Here is a 17,870-nt window from a genome sequence, read left to right as displayed (position 1 = left end):
GTATATTTACAACATATATTATTTACTAGTCTGAAATTTCTTAAACTGTCAACCAGAGATATGTCTTGTTACTTTTTAACAAAATAACCAATGTAATATATAGAAAACCTTAACGTCACATCTTCAGAACCCAAGAGGTGATTCACTGGATACTGTGGGATTCGGGATTCTTCAGAGGAAGCTTTCTGTGGTCAAAGAAGCTTGCAAAACGCTAGGCTAAATAAAGTTAAATGCTTGTGTTTTATTGTATTGTTTGTGTGCTTTTACCGAAGGATATCTCAAAACCATCAGTGTGCTCGTGTGTGTTGGCACTGGGGATGGAGATAAGAAATGATACACTATTAACATTTCCCAAACTTAGTTCACATTTGAATCCTTTTCTCCTGGAATGTCCATTAACTTTCCACAAAATCTTGCATTTGGGGAAGTATAGGTATTTCTGAGCTCTTAGGGGAATTCTGTATTTCAGAAGATGGCTAAACAATTAAAATTTTACATAACCAAAAATAAAATACCTTGCAATTTTTCTATTTTATTTGCCGTACATTTAACTCAGTATGTAGTATTTTATTCTTGACACCTATTTGAAGGCCTTTATTTACTAAACTATGTAAAGAATCTTGATCTAAAGTCCTGTAAAAATTCTTGAAAATGAAGTTTTAATACTTAACCACATCCTAGAAAGGAGCTTCCTTTGTTATATATAAACTAGAAACTAGAACCATTTTTAGTCAGATGAACACTTCATTTTATACAGGTTTGGTGGTTGTTTGCTTTGTGCACAGTGCCTAATAAACCCTTGAGTTAATTGTTTAGAATGCAAAATGATTGGGAAAAGAGTGTTCACACACGTTCATAAAACTAAAGTGAAAAGACAAGCCATTTTTTAAGCAAACATTTGATGGGTGAGTAGTTTCAAAGTCCACTAAATGTTAAGACTATGTGGGGGACATACACAACTATTTTAGACTATTAAGACAACACATATGAAAGCAGTGCTTCAAAGTATCATAAAAGATACTCTAGATGATCCAACATTATTTCCAAACAGTAATTACTTCTCAGTGGGCAATATTTGAGTCATTGTACATGCATTTTCAAATTTACTGAAGTGCTAGAAAAATACAGTTGACGAGGGGCAACATTTATTGTTTCTCTTCTTTTAAATGTAGTTTTGCGAAGTTTCCTGGTGGCCTAGTGGTTAGGATTCTGGGCTTTCACTGCAGTGGCCTGGGTTCAATCCCTGGTCCGGGAACTGAGATCCTGCAAGCCGCACAGTACGCCCAAAATAAATAAATAAATACAAATTTTAAAAATAAATAGAAATAAAACAAAATGTTGATATTTAAATAAATACATAAATAAAAGTAGTTTTGGTCCTGCCATCCCCTTAGATTGGGAAATATAGCTAAGATGTTGGGATTCTGACCCCAAATACTTGAAAAGTTGCCTGGTTGAATTTGGTTGAGTTGGTTAAGAATGAGAGGTTTAATTGTTCTTATTTACCATAGAAAGGTTCTACTGCTAGGAGGGAAACTGAATATCCAAATCTTCTGGGTTATGCCTGATCCAACATCACATATATGAAAGGCATGGCATCATACAAAGAACATTTTCAAACAAAAAATAAAATATATGTCATATTTTCTTGTTTTCTATTTAAAAGTGACTATAGTGATGATGAAAACTTAAACATCTATTTTTGGCTCTTTAGAATACGGCCTACATGACACCACGGACCGAAAGCGACAGACCTATCTTCCCTAGCTATGTAGAAGGGAAATTTACCAAAATGTATCTTTAAGTCATGGGAAAATAGCATTTATAAAACCATAAAAATGATTCTTTCAACACAGAAGTTCCCAATGAAGAACACCTGGAAAATAGGGAAAGAACTTGGTCTCATATTACAAGCCTGGAATTTTTCGGGGGGTCCACAGAAGGAAATCTGGAATGTGAGGGAGAGAACGCCAGAGACAGTGGAACGTATACATTCCTATAAATCTCCAAGCTCTCTTGGGCATAAAATAACTTCTACCTATGGCTGACTTAAACCGCCTTTTAAAATCAATTTTTAAAGTATACATACTTGGGACAATTGTTGAGATTTTAGAATAAAAGCATATAAAACTAAAATGTACTGTAAACAAACCTCAGTTAAATACTGATACAATACCTTGTTTGATGTAGACAAATTTATGAATTCCTCAAGCAATCAGTTGTAGTAAATATTGGCATATGTTACCAAAATAATAACAGCAACAAAAACAACCACATATAGAAGGCAATAACAAAAACAGCTAACATTAATTCAACATGCTGTGAGGCATTTGATTAATTTATCATATTTTCTGAATGAGAAGACACATGTCTCCATGCTTTGGTGCTTCTGAAATCAGGATTCATCTTACCATAAATACGTTTATTTAATGAGTTTTTTTTCTCCCCCAAATCTATTAAATCAATGTTGTATTTTATAATCGTTGTGTTTTAAAATCGTGAAGTACAGTGATATTAATTTTTAACAAAGTTCATTACAAAGAAATCATGTAGTTGGAATACACAGGTAAAGCAGAGACATTTTAGTAGATGGTTGATCGTCTGATACCCAAAGGTAAAATGGCACAAAAATATTTTAGCATGCTAGTAAGAAGCACCAAGATAAAGATATTGCAGATGTAAAGGGACCTAAATGAAGAAAAACCTTAATCATTCTTTTAATTAAAAAAAATCATAGCATGTAGGAGAAGTTCGCTGGAAATTCTGCTGATTCACTTCCTCATCTGACAACCACATTCATGACAAAAGAATGTTCATCTCAAATTATGAGATCGTTAATACACACAGGGTTCATTCATGATAGTTTGTGGCAATGTTAGTGATGATGCCTGGGAAAAGAAAGTAAGTTTTTACTTCCATTGCAACAATTACTAAGGGCAGTAATTTTTCTGGAAGGAAAATAAAAAGAGGCAGTAACTATCCCAATTGGGCTTACCCAAAAATATACCGACTATAAACTGATAAATTACAAAATTAAAAATCAAAAATTGGGACTTCCCTGGTGGCACAGTGGTGAAGAATCCACCTGCCAGTGCAGGGGACACGGGTTCGAGCCCTGGTCCCAGAAGATCCACATGCCATGGAGCAACTAAGCCCGCACACCACAACTACAGAGCCTGCGCTCTAGAGCCCGCCAAGCCACAAATACTGAGCCTGCACGCCTAGAGCCGGTGCTCCACAACAAGAGAAGCCCCCGCTTGCCGCAACTAGAGAAAGCCCACACGCAGCAACAAAGACACAACGCGACCAGAAATAAAAAAATTAATTAATTAAAAAAAAAGTCATCTTTAAAAATAAGTAAAAAATAAAATCAAAATTTATGTATCAGAATTTAGGCATTAAAATGAGCACTGATCTTCAAAGTATTCTCTGATTCTAATGCCGCTAGTACACATGGAACCACTACTAGGACCAGTTTTGAAACATCCCACAGGGCTAATTGTTAAGGCATAGAAGAGACTCAGTCTCATTATCCTATGTTCACACATATGGTGTTGGTTGATCAAAAAAAAAGGTATGATCCCACTTGAGCACCCACATTATTCTCCACCCATGGCCCTCCATGACAATTGTCTGCTTCCAAAGCTGAAATGCACTGCTGATGGTTGCTCTCCACTCTAAAGTTCCCTAAAGTTGGCTCTAGGAGGGCAGGACCCAGCACCCAGACCTGCCCCTGGCATTTAGCCAACACTCAGTGAATACTTGAGATGAATAAATGAACATTAGAATAGAAGGCAGACCTGTGGCTCCATTGAGGGTATAGAAAATTCTCTATACTTAGCTTTCCATTGAATTGCTACCTGTGATTATTCTGGAAGAATTCTAAGCCACAGCAGCATTATTTTTTCAAGGACATTATCTCTCAGTATGATCGCTCTGAAAGGGATTTGCATATCTAAATTCTCATGTTGCTGTTTGGTTAAACCCATTTCTTTATTGTCATCTCTGTCATTTCAACTCCAAGACAAAGTGGGCAGTATTAGAGAACAGGATACCTGGATGGACAAGACCAGAGGCAAACGAGCAAATAAACAAATAATAAACCCCTTCCTGAGAAATCAACTGTTTACCAGAAACTCTCAGTAATTGTGAAAAGTTGGCAAATCTAACCACAAACACTACTTGTAAGATAGATATCAGAACCAAACAACATTCTGTGGCTACAAAAAAAGTTTCAGAACATTTCCAGCCTGTCACAGAATGATTCAATCTGGGAAAGATATTAAGGCTGCATGGCTATGAATGATGTTCTTAAAAGTGAGAGTCTTGGAGCTATTAATTAAATATATGTCAACTAATTCGATAGGGCACTAACTAAAGTGCTGGAAATGTTCTATCCAGCCGTGACCATTTTCAATAGCATTAAGTGAGCTGATCTTACAATACACAGCACTGGCATCCCATTCCAAACCTTATTGACTAAGAGTATGCATGGGATGTTCACCCTCCTGCCCAGCAAATGGAAATGAAAATCTATCTAGATTACCATTGTCTGTATGATGAGTAGCTAAGCCAGCATGGAAATTCAATTGATCATTCATTCTACAGGTATTTATTAGGAGATCACCATATGCAGCTCTCTGCCAGCTGCTGGAAGAAATGAAATAAGGAGCCCAAAGAGTGTTAAGACACAGTGCCTGACCATCACAAAGCTTATAACATGTTAGGAAAAGGTGTGAAACATTAATATGGGATTAAGTGAAGGAAAGGGTGATTTCATGACAGAAGCAATCAGTCCAAGAAAAAGCAGGAGGAAGAAAGGGAAGTGAAAGTGCGTTAGGATGGTCAGGGGAAAGATGCACAAAGGAGTGACACTTGACTTGAATGGTTCTGTAAATTTCTTTTTTCTTTCTTTCTTCTTCTTTTTTCCTTTAATACATAAATTTTCTTTCAAACATAAACCACAATTAGATAGACTGAGGGTTGGGGGAGGGTGGAGGACAGGGATTCTAGTGTAAGCTGGAGGGCAGCTCTGTTGCACCTGTCAATCTTGTTTATGCTGATGCAAGAATTCTTTCTCAACCAGGGCTATTCATAATAGCAATGATTACTGTGTCTACTTTTCACTTGGGTATTTTCTTTGAAGCTTCCCTGTCCTTGATGAAAGTAAGTAATGGTTGAAGGGGATTGTATATTTAGAAATAACTTCCACCACCTACCTTCTTTATTTAGGGATGTCACTTTCTATCCTAAATTGATTTGCTTTCTAGGCATGTAGAGCAAATACATACGTGGCAGTTTATGTACCTGGACACATGACTGCATGTGGCCATGACCTTGTTTCACTTCTGCAAATGTCAGGAAAAAAATGCTACTAATTTCAGGATGACTTTCTTGGTCATCTGACCTTGCTCTTTCATCATATCGTGTTCTGTGTAAGGAAAAGGGTTTTTGTTGATTGGTAGACTGGTTGGTTGGTTGATTTTAACTTACAGAAAGCCATTTTCGCATTTAAGCATACAAATATAATATGATTTTCAGATTAAGGGTCAGGCGCAGGCTTTGTTTAAACTTTTGACAGTTTGCCTTCTGGGATTACATCATCCGCTCTGTTTGGTTGAGCCTTACAGCCTGGTCCAAGCGCCTTTCCAAATTTGGAAACAGAGGTGTATGCCATCAGCCTTGTAAAGAAGAATGTTGTAACAACTTCAGCCAGGATGTCCAAACCTCCTTGAACCCATCTCATGGAAGGAGTTCTAAGAGTTTGCACTGTTTGCATTCCATATGCAAATAACCTTCAGACTGTGGCCCATGTGGCCAGGATTAGCATTCATGTTACTATTCACGGAGCCACTGAAGGTCAAGGACAGAGTAAGTATACTAACACTATGTGTTCATTTATGAGAGCTGTAAATTCAAGTTAGCTGAGGAAAAGTGGTCCAATGTACTGAAAAAAAAAAGTATTTTACTAATATATAGAAAACAAAAATATAGGAATTAGTTAATGAAATATGACATAGTAAGAACAAAGAGATACTTAACGCTTCTGAGTGGTGTCCAGAAAAAAAGAGAAAGGTCTTATTGTAGTCAGGAAATAATGGGTTATTCCAGAATCTAAACTATGTTACTCAGTGCACAAATAAAAAATAAGTTTTTTAAATGATGATACAAACATACAAAGCAAAACTGTCAGGTCTACCTCTGTGAAAACTTTCTTCTATAGAAGACTACTGCTCCTTTACTTAAGACAAATGGTCAGTAGTGACAATGACTTCCTCCATGGGGAGACAAAGGAATTAGTATTTCATGGATCCATGAAAAAGTATATGATAAAGGTTATTCATTTTCTAAAACTGGACTACCTCCATATAAAGTGAAAATAGAATAATAGGACAGAACCAAATGTTTCCAATTCAATAAGGAATAACGTGATGTTTCCTTAAATTATATTGTCCCTCTATATAAATCATTATATAAATCTCCATGAACACAAATGTTACAAAATGAGATACTAGTTTTCAAAATTACTAGTGAAACCTGGAACCGTTTACACAGTGACATGAAAACATTAAATTTAAAAAAATCTGGGTAATTAAGATAATTTTCCAAATTGGTGTAATCCCAAGAAGACCAGACACATCTTTTCCTTCACATGCACACGGGAACTTGGAAACTACAAATAAATTTGCTGGCATCTCAACAACTGCTTGTGATATTTTTATCATTGTTGTTTTTCTTTTAAAAATGTAATGAAAACTGATCAAAGCACCATTCGTCATTATGCTGATTGGGTTATGCAGATAAGATGCACAGGAAGAACTCTAATACACACTGACTGAAGATAATGCAGAGGAATTCTATGGGGCCTCCATGGCAATCATTACTGAGCTCTTTCTGCTTCTAACTTTGGTGAATTCAGCCTCACTTTCCCTCCCTCCAACTCACCTTTTGCTGGTGAAGTTCCGGCCTGCTTCTCTTTATTTGGTTCTGTGTGGAAAGTACAAACACATTTTTAAAAGTATCTTAAAGAAAGCATTTTATTGTGTGATGAGCAACAGGGTGGAGGTGGGGAGAGAGGAAATTAATAACAGAACAGAGCACAAATGATGCTATATGCTCCTTTATTATGCTACACGTGAATTACAAATTGGGGAATTATAATGTAGAGTCACGTTAAACTTAATAAAAGTAGTTAACAAATCTGATCATTTTGGGGAAAAGTATACATGGAAACACGTAACAGATTTTGTTAAAATAGCTTAGCTATGCTGGGAACATATTATAACATGCTGGTATGGAAATAGTATAAAATATAGATCACTTCATTTTAGATGCCAACAAGGGACTTCTTTTTTTTAACTCATTCTTTTTTTTTTCATTTATTTATTTATTTATTTTTGGCTGCGTTGGGTCTTCATTGCTGCACATGGGCTTTTCTCTAGTTGCGGTGAGCGGGGGCTACTTTTCTTTGGGTGTGCAGGCTTCTCATTGCGGTGGCTTCTCTTGTTGCGGTGCGTGGGCTCTAGGTGCACGGGCTTCAGTAGTTGTGGCTCACTAGCTCTAGAGCGCAGGCTCAGCAGTTGTGGCGCACGGGCTTAGTTGCTCCGCAGCATGTGGGATCTTCCCGGACCGGGGCTCGAACCCGTGTGCCCTGCATTGGCAGGCAGATTCTTAACCGCTGCGCCACCAGGGAAACCCTAACATCTGAATCTTAATGAACTAATATGGATAATTTTAGCAGACTTTGGAAGAAGACTTGTTTTAGGAACAGGAGGTCAGTATTGTATAATGAATATGAAACGTGGCGTAACAAGGGAAACTTTATAGTGGCCCAATGACAGCTGCTGATCTGAAGAGCAGAAGGGAAAGGTTATGTCAGTAATGGCCTGCAGGGTCTCAGTGACCTCAGTGCTGGCAAAAAATAAATCTGTATGTGCAAGGAGAAAACACACCAAAGAAGTTCCTAAGAAGAATGTCACACATCTTACATGGGTTTGAAAGAAAACTAAACTGGAACTTGTCCCTGTTTGAACGAACATGGCACTGAGCCTGTTTCATTTATTTTAACACACAGCAGTACTCTTCTTTACTATGGAAGGATTTTGAGTGTGTGAATCTAGTATACTTAGCTGGACGGAGGGGATTCCTCTGAGCAGTTAGATTTCTCAAACTGCCCTCCCGAAAATAATCTCTAAAGCAGAAGAGCGTCATATCCTCTTATGAATTTCCATGCAAAAATACCAGCAACTGAAGCCTTATTCAATTCCTGCTTTCACCCAGGCTGGACTGGTCTATGGTGACCTCCTAGCCCTTGGCTTCACACCACATTGTCAATTCAACTAACCTGCATTAAGTCACATACCGCCTTGTGAGGTTCTTACGGTGGTGTCTCATGTTTCAATATTGTGTTTGTATCTTACTTAATTGTTCTCTGGGCTGTATTTCATTTCCTACTTGGCTGTAAGCAAACTGAATACAGGGAAATATTTCCTACTTAGAATTCCTCGACTACATCTGGTAGAGTACGTTTGCATCTAGCTATCAATAAGTATCTGATAGGTAGCTCTGTATCCTTCTGAAGGGTTAGAGTAGAGGTGTACACATGGTAAATATCCTGTGAATAATACTTGAATGGATGCCAGTTTCTCATCTTGTTTAGGAGGAAGAGTGACGAGAGAGGGCACTTTGGTGCCTTCGTGGGAAAATGCATGTAATTTTGGTTGCCCCCACCCGGGGGGCTGAGCAGACAAATTATTCTGGAGATTCCACTTGGGCTTGCCGTTCTTTTTTTAAATTTCTGGCTGCATTGGGTCTTCATTGCTGCATGCAGGCTTTCTCTAGTTGCGGCGAGCAGGGGCTGCTCTTCGTTGCGGTGCATGGGCTTCTCATTGCGGTGGTTCTCTTGTTGTGGAGCACAGGCTCTAGGCATGCAGGCTTCAGTAGGTGCATCACACGGGCTCAGTAGTTGCGGCACATGGACCCTAGAGCACGTGGGCTTCAGTATTTGTTGCACGCGGGCTCAGTAGTTGTGGCATGCGGGCTCAGTAGTTGTGGCGCACGGGCTTAGTTGCTCCGCGGCATGTGGGATCTTCCTGGACCAGGGCTCAAACCCATGTCCCCTGCATTGGCAGGTGGATTCTTAACCACTGCACCACCAGGGAAGTCCTGGGCTTGCCATTCTTCTAATCCTGTTCTCTTCCTTAGGTGTTGGTGGATATAAAAGCAGGCTTTACCTGTCGTGTTGCTGGGCACTACCTCTACCTGCCAAGGAGTTCACTGGAACTCTTTATTGCTTGCTTTTCTGTTGCCCCCTGCTGGACAACAGGGTACAAGGACTGGAGAAGTTGTCGCTGATGTTCAGCCTTGGAGGCCACCAAACCTTCCTGGAAACTCCCCTAGGAGTTTCTGGAGGTGCTTGATGGTGACATAGTTCAAGTAAGGAAAGGGCCGCTCATCTTCCAGGACTGAGGTAGGATCACCCCACTCTCACAAGAAAGATGTGGGCTTTGTTTGCCTTTAGTTATGTGTGAAAAATCACCGTGAATCCTTCAGCCCCTTGGAGACTCAGCCTCCACAATGCTAAAGCATGGGCGTAATAACAACTTTGGCATAACTTCAAAGGTCTTATAAGTATATGACGTGCCATCCAAGTCAGATTAACATAAGGAAGTTATATAAACACAAGGTATGGTTATTATTACAAACCTGTAAGAACTGTGGTCATCCAACTTCTCCATGGGAGTTGGGTTAAAGTTCACAGCCTCAATGGAGGCCAACTCATGCTGGGATGGATGTTCTGTATTTGCGGCCCAAACATATAAGGCCATGTTTTTACTCACCTTCCCGGGGTGGAGCTGGTGCTGGCGCCAGCACTTCATTTTCTGGAAATGTAAAGAGTAATGGAAGTGTTAGTCTCATTTATCCTGAGAAAAGATATTTTCCACAGCCCCAGGCTCTGTTCATCTCCAGGCAGCCATCTTCTCTGGACTGACGAGAAGAAAAGCATCAACTCAAGACACACTGCCTTTTGGTGTATGGTGTGAGGTGAGGATCTAAATGTGGTTTGAAGATATGTGGACTTCCAGGAGGGGCAGAGTTTAGTGACGGACAGGGCGCAGGTAAAATGGGCGTGCAGACGCCTTTCCACTTAGTTATCCCCTCTGGCAGCAGGCAGGGCATTTAATGGCATTGAGCCTGTTTCCCTTCTCTGGAAAAATGGACACAACATCTATCTCATATGCATAGGGCTGCTGTGAGGACGAAATGAGACACAGTGAGTACCAAGCACGTCCCTTAGAGCCTAAGGTGCTCTGTAAATGAGACCCCACTTTCCCCAGAGTGCAAGGACAGTGCAGCATCTCTGACACCATCCTGCCCTCATGAGACATACTTTCTAAATGACGATGAGACCAAAGTCCTCTGGCTTTGCAGCGTTTCCTTTTATTACAAAGGCAAATCACTGTTCAGAACCACTATGCTGTTCTGTGAAACAGAATCAACCCCCTTCACAGTCACAGTCATTTCTGGAAGTTTGTATGCCTGGAGCAGATTTTCGCCTACACTTATGCAAAGGTTTCAGAGCTCTGGTTTTGAGGTTTTTATCCTAGGCTTTGGATATCCGGGATTATAGAGCCGTCTGGTGGTAAAGTCTGTCAAAGAAACTTCTTTTAAAGAATATACTATGTCCAAGTAGCTAAAGGCATATCCTATGACCAATGGGCATAGAATTTCCCCTGCTGAATCCCCATGGATGCCCAGAACAGGGACTTAGTGATGGGTATGTGAGCCAGCTGCTACTACTCCAGGGCAGGAAGAGACAGTTATTCAAGGTGATCTTTTTTTTTTTTTGTGGTACGCTCGATCTTTTTTTTTTTTTGTGGTACGCGGGCCTCTCACTGTTGTGGCCTCTCCCGCCGCGGAGCACAGGCTCTGAACGCGCAGCCTCAGCGGCCATGGCTCACGGGCCCAGCCGCTCCGCGGCATGTGGGATCTTCCCGGACCGGGGCACGAACCCGTGTCCCCTGCATTGGCAGGCGGACTCTCAACCACTGCGCCACCAGGGAAGCCCTGAAGGTGATCTTTTTAAAAATATTTTGTTTGATAAGTAAATATCAAAGAAAAGTTTTTGTAGTATAGACACACTGTGGGATCCCAGGAGTTTTATCTTTGTCCAGATCTAGGATTTTCCACATTTTTTCCACAAGTGGCTCTTTCCAAGCAAAGAGGACAATACCTCACAACAAGTAGTTTGGCCTGACAGTGATCACTGCGCAGGCCAAGTGCCCCGCTTTAGTCTAGGCAGGCTGGGAGGAGACAGAAGGAGTAGCCTGCACTGCAGTAGCGATCAGGGGAGGAGTGATGCAGGGCTGCCAGGAAACAGCAATGTCTTCTTTCATCACTAATTTTTTGTGCTGGGTACAAATTCCAATTTATTGTTTAAAAATACATGATCACCGTATTTTCACTCAGATGATCATAAACAAGTATTTACGATTTACTAATGCGGGGGGGGGGGAATCTAACCAAAGGAGAAAAGACGTATCACCTAACAGACAGGCAGAAGATAATGTGGTCAGTGTGATGTGGTTTGAAGATACGGTGATAGCACAAGTGTCCTGGAGATGGCACACCAGAAACACTTTCGTTTCTTTGCCACGTCATGAAAGGATCTTTCCTGCCAGTGTCAACCAGGAGACGAAACCCTCTGTCAAAGCATTTTATTTTCAGAGATTTGAGTGCAGCAATGGAAATCTCATATTGACCTCTTGGCTTTGGGTGAGCTGGGGCTACACACAGGTATCAGAATACCGAGAGCAAGGAGCCTATTTCTTTGACACTCTATCTTTTGGACTTGGCCATTGTCATCCAATGTCCATGGACATCTTCCTGGTTCCCTTTAAGACAAGTTTCTCTGCCTTCCAGTCTCTTTTCCCACAGCTGCAGGTGTACTTATGCCACCACTGTGTTTCATCCTGTTATTCTACCCAAGAGGGTCCCTGTTACCTACTAGGTTAGGTCCACACTCTCCAGGTTAAGGGTCAAAGCCATTGTTGACAGGCACCTCCTGCCTCTCCCTCTTCTTAGTGACCCCAGTGGCTCCTGTTCTAGCGTTGGTTTCTCTGTTCACCTTCTGACCTTCCTGCCACTGAGAAGAGTGGTGATCTTCTCCCCAACAGACCTTCTGTTTTTTCCTCTACATGTGATTGTGTCAGACAGATCTAGGTTCAAATCCTGACACTACGCCTTACGAGTTGTGTAATTGGGAACCACTCCTTGATCTCTGTCAATCTTGGTGTCCTCATCTGTGAAATAAGGATAACAAGATAAACGACCTCTTAGGGTGCTAATCCTATGTAAAATGCATAGCACAGTTCCTGGCATGTAGGATAGAGCTCTATAATTTACAGCAATAACTGTTACCATTATTAGTCTTTGGCAATCTTGGTCTGTCTTCTTGACGTTTCTCTTAAGACCCTCAGAGCTGATTGTTCCATTCTGTTCCCGTCCTTTATCCTGGAGGCATTCTGGGCCACCTCCTGATACACTATTTATTTCCTAATTATTTTAAAAGTATTTTCCAGTTGTCTCCATATATTTGTATTTCTTGTCCCTCCCAACTAAACAAAAACACAGATCTTTCATTCCTTTCCTGTCCCCCTGGTACTTCCTCTAACTGCTGAAACCATATTAAATGGGAAATGAATTGATAGAAAAGAATTACGAAGGGTTTCTTTGGTGTCTGTGTGTGAGCTATCAAATTGGCTATTCTTCCCCAGCATCTTTGGAAACAAAGGCTCATTTTGTAAGGGAAGCTGAGGTTGCTTAAAATCCTGTTTTGGAAAAAAAGGCCAAGGGTGAATTCTAATCAAATGAATAAAAGAGAACCTTGCTGGACACTGAAACTGTAAAGTGCCCTGAATGTGACTTCTTCATTTCCATGGTGTCTATAGCCCTAGTGTTCTATGTAACAAATCAGACCAAAATGAGAATTTAAAGGGCTTAGTTCCACTTCCAACAAATCCACAGAACATCCATCATTAACAGCCAACTGTATCAGATAGTCACAACTACAGAAACATGATAGGGTATTAACGCTGCTACATTTTTAGGAGAGCTGCGACAAATACAAGTAGGCAAATGCCTGCCTGCCTGCCTGGTGAAGAGGCAGAGCCACAACTTTTCCTTCTTAAAATCATAGAATCGCCATTATTTGACAGCCAGTGAAGGAATAAATAAATAACCAGCATGTATGGGCACCCACGGCATGCACGACCTAGTGTATATTAGTTCTTAAAATCCTTACAATGCTATGCAGTCAGTACTATCACTGTCCCCACTTTGCAGATGGGAACTGAGGCCCTGCGGGGTCCCACCGCCCATGAAGGGTGGAACCAGGTCGGCTAGAGTCAGCACCTGGCCTCTGCAGGTTGGGGCTGCATTTCCCTTCTCAGCTGCTCACGCTTGTGGAGGCAGAAGTGGGCTGACGGGCTTTTCAGAGATTTTCTTGCATTTTTCCCTGCTGAATCGATCGGTCTGATTGTCATGGCCACTGAGTCTCATTTGGATGTTGCCCTATGGAATGGGGAGTGGAATATGCCTCAATTTCCTCATCTATGTAATAGAAATAACAGCAAAGCCTATCTCAAGGTTTGTTGGCAGGAATGAAGGAGTTCCTGCAGGGGCAGGGAATGTGGTAAACATCATATGTGCTTTCTCTCTCTTTTCATGGTTCTCATCATTATGATCATGATTTTACCGTGACATAACCTGGGAGAATGACACTCAAGTCTTTCCTCACACGCTACCTGCCGGGATTTGCCTTATTTCTAGGTCTCTGGACTGCATCATGTTAGAACATGTTTGGAATTGGGGTCGGGGCTGAGGAAGCATCTGGGAAATGAACAGAGGAGGGAGGCCCCTCACTCTCCTACTGTAAAACGGTAATAATTATTATTTTGATGAGTTCTACATGCATTCTAGAGTTTGTGCAATATAAATACATTGATCAATCAATCAGTCCTGGTGGGACAGAAAGGATAAGAAGATGAACTCTCAATAGACTTCAAGGCAGTTGAGCCAAAGAATTCCAGCTGTTCTAAATCTGGAGAGACACGGGGGACCAGGTGTGGTGAAGGCCAAGCAGCACATGACTTAGACTGAAAATGAAGCACTGTGGGTAAGTCTCAGGGCCTTGAGCTATCCCCCACTTTGGCCTTAAAATAACTGTTCACACATGTCTCTCACTCGTGTCTGTCTCTGACAGGCTCTGTCATGCCCAGCTTTGCCCACGCCTCTAAGAAACATCTGCATGTTCCCCAAGTCCATGAGCTGCCTCTATAACAAGAATTCATTCACAACAACTTCCAGTGTGCCCCACTGAATAGGGACTGTAGAAGAAGCACCCGTGCAACCAGAATTCATCGAGCCTCGTTATGAATTCAACAAGGGTGGGGTTTATAAAGTTGGCTAAGATGACATGCTTGTGTTTAAGAATCTCACAGGTAGGGACTTCCCTGGTGGCCCAGTGGCTAAGGTTCCGGGCTCCCAAGGAAGAGGGCTGGGGTTCCATCCCTGGTCAGGGAGCTGGATCTCACATGCCGCAACTAAGAGTCCACACGCGACACCAAAGATCCTGCATGCCACAACTAAGACCCGGTGCGGCCAAATAAATAAATATTAAAAAAAAAAAGAATCTCAGGTAAATTAACTGCCTTTTTCTATCAGTTTAGTTACCAAGCCAGGTGGTTTTCTCTCTCAAAACATTTGAGACTCAGCACCTCCACAGCCCCTCTTGTGCTTCTGAAACTGCTATGGGGAGACGAATCATCTAGGGATTTGGTCCAGTGCAGGTTCCGACTCTGGGGGTCTGCGGCTGGCTTCCAGATTCTGCATTTTTAACAGGCTCCCTGGTGATGCTGATGCTGGGGGTCCACGACCCACACTTTGAATAAGAATGCTCAGACTGAGCCTTCCATGTCATCAAATCCTCTCCCATTCCAAATATGACACCGTTCACAGTACTTGGGAACTTCTCTCTTTGATCACAAGCTTCTTGAGGACAAGGCCTGTCTCCTCCTCCTTTTCAAATTCTGCACAGCAGGTGCTCTGTAAATATAGTTGACTGGCAGGCCATTCCTACCCGCACGAAAGCCCCTTCTGCCCGCTGCCAAGAAATCAAGAACCGTCCCCTGGCACTCCGAGGGCAGCTTTTTTCGTCTGCCTTCCCCACAGGGAATACTACGTCTCCCATTCGTGACCCTCCTGCTGGCTGACTGCTCCCAGGCACTCACCCAATCCCATCATTTAGATTTCTTCTTATTGTCAGCACGCCTTCTATTTGGGGAGAGCAATTAGGACTAGAGTTTTGGCCCTCAAAATACCACATGCCTTTCTAAGCATTCTCCTTTTTCAAAATCTGGGCTTGATGTCTTAGCAAAAACCCTTAGCCAACCATGCCAACTCCACTGTCACCTAGTTTCGCCATGTTGTAAGTGTCAGGAAGCACAAGGCCTTGGGAAGCTCTCTAAAGCTTGAGATTCTGAGCTAACAGGTATCTATTGAGGTGGGGTCCTGCTACACTCCTGCTTATTCAAACACCAAAGGGCTGGGCTTCCCTGGTGGCGCAGTGGTTGAGAGTCCGCCTGCCGATGCAGGGGACACGGGTTCGTGCCCTGGTCCAGGAAGATCCCACATGCCGCGGAGCGGCTGGGCCTGTGAGCCATGGCCGCTGAGTCTGCGTGTCCGGAGCCTGTGCTCCGCAACGGGAGAGGCCACAACAGTGAGAGGCCCGCGTACCGAAAAAAAAAAAAGAAACAACAAAAAGATAACCAAAGGGCAAATTCCATGGGACTTTTCTGCCAGGTGAATTAAGTTAGCTTCTTGTCCCCCTCATCCGTCCTCACCCATTGTCACTGTTGGAAAACAGACCAACAGGATGGACTCGAGAAGCAGGGTTATATAAGTTGTTGTTTTTAAATTTTTTATGGATGATAATAAAAAAAAGAAACCAGCATACTTTGAAAAATTAAGCCCAAGGAAACAGTTTCATGGACAACATAAAAATTAACCAGATTCTGAATCAGCAACTAAAGCTAACTCCTTCCTACTTCAGCAAGGGCGGCCGTGCTTTGATCCTTCCTAAGTCGCAGATATAGACTTTCTTTCCCTCTGCAATGCTGACATGCTTTCAAAGGGCTTGATCTATTTATGGTGGATTTTTCCTATGACCACCTACTGTAAAAAGCACAGGTATGCCACCAATGGCAGGCCTGCACAGTGAGTGCCAGGGCATTCTAACTGACGGGCACTGGTGGCCGCTATTAAATAGACAGCCCATAAGTGGACTTCGTGCTTTGCTGAAAGACCAGGAACCCGGTCACTCCATAAATGGTTGGCTCCCTCCAATGCAGTCCATTTCTATTTTCCATAATCAAGTGTTCCATGATCAGTAAATTAAAGGGGAAAATTTTTAATTTTATTGTTTTTTATAATTAACAATTTTTTTAAATTAATTAATTAATTTTTGGCTGCATTGGGTCTTCGTTGCTGCATGCGGGCTTCCTCTAGTTGCAGCGAGTGGGAGCTACTCTTCCTTGCAGTGCGCGGGCTTCTCGTCGCGGTGGCTTCTCTTGTTGTGGAGCACGGGCTCTAGGCGCGCGGGCTTCAATAGTTGTGGCACGTGGGCTCAGTAGTTGTGGCTCATGGGCTCTAGAGCACAGGCTCAGTAGTTGTGGCACACGGGCTTAGATGCTCCGCGGCATGTGGGATCTTCCTGGACCAGGGCTGGAAGCTGTGTTCCCTGCATTGGCAGGTGGATTCTTAACCACTGCACCACCAGGGAAGTCCCAAAGGGAAAAAGATTTTTAATTTTAGGAGGCATTAACCTGCCTCTCCCTCTGTGTCTGTACACTGAAATGATATGATTAACCCAGTTCTCTCCTTCCCATGGGCTCACTTGCTCAAATAATACGTTGTTTGACTTAAAATTATTTTATGGGCCCTCATGTGCAATTCAGTTTAGCCATTAAATAGCATGGAGAGCATAATTACATCGTATGAATATGCTATATAGGCAGAAAAGATAAGAACATAATAACAGTTGTTATGATTGAGTGGTAGGATTATACGTCTTTGTGTGTATGTGTGTGTGTGGCTTTCTTTTTGTCACTTTTTTTGGGATAAAACAAATACTATAACTATCCTTTGGTAATCTGGGGTACAGGAGAAAATTATATGTTATTACTAATTATTATTTCTTATTCTCAAGTTCTTGGTTTGAAATAAAACATGTGAATGCTTTATGTATTGTGAAATCATGGTGAATAAGGTTTTATCTGGCCAACGCTTGTTTTGTTACTTTTGGTAATATAGCAAGTTATCTTCCCTTTTAGATTAAATATGCAATAAACACTGTCAGGTGTATCCCCTGTTGACAGTGAGGTCTGGCACTGTGTACATGTCACAGCCTCTCTCTCATATGCCTAGATAACAGCACGATGGAAACTGCTTTAATGTAAAATATTGTCTGCATGGGGACATTCATAACATTTACAGAAGTTTTGATTATATGAATCATAAGTTTCACCAAAAAAATTAGCAAACACAAATGGCAGTGCATTTATACTGGCCATATTGTTTATGCATCAGAGGTAAAGATTCTTGGACATAAATTAATGTGTAATTTAATGTTTTCACAGTTATATACTTATTTTGTTCTATTCATTATAGCCTACAGGTCTGGAGGGTAGCTTACACCTTGGGATTTAAGGGGGAATTATACACAGAGATTCTCAAAGTATGGTCTGGGATCCCCAAGAACCCCTGAGGCCCTTTTTGAGGAGTCCATGAGGTCAAAACTATTTTCATAATAA

The 17,870-nt window shown here is 41.6% G+C and overlaps 1 protein-coding gene across 1 annotated transcript in view; it reads right to left on the bottom strand.

Annotated features, from left to right (window-relative positions):
* Positions 1-17,870, bottom strand: part of MYBPC1 (myosin binding protein C1) — a 117,166-nt gene that overhangs the window by 75,146 nt on the left and 24,150 nt on the right. The window contains exons 4-6 of the mRNA XM_089921592.1: positions 12,249-12,302; positions 9,840-9,881; positions 6,946-6,987 (exon numbers count right to left, since the gene is read on the bottom strand). Of these exons, the coding sequence (XP_089777718.1) occupies positions 6,946-6,987; positions 9,840-9,881; positions 12,249-12,302 (138 nt within the window). The remainder of the gene's footprint in view (positions 1-6,945; positions 6,988-9,839; positions 9,882-12,248; positions 12,303-17,870) is intronic.

This window comes from Delphinapterus leucas, chromosome 11 (genome assembly GCF_059928025.1).
Source record: "Delphinapterus leucas isolate spDelLeu-1000000601 "Yukka" chromosome 11, BTC_Dleu_Yukka2, whole genome shotgun sequence".
Classification (NCBI taxonomy): domain Eukaryota; kingdom Metazoa; phylum Chordata; class Mammalia; order Artiodactyla; family Monodontidae; genus Delphinapterus; species Delphinapterus leucas.
Note: the sequence above shows the minus strand (reverse complement) of the source record. Positions and strands in the feature narration are given on the sequence as shown.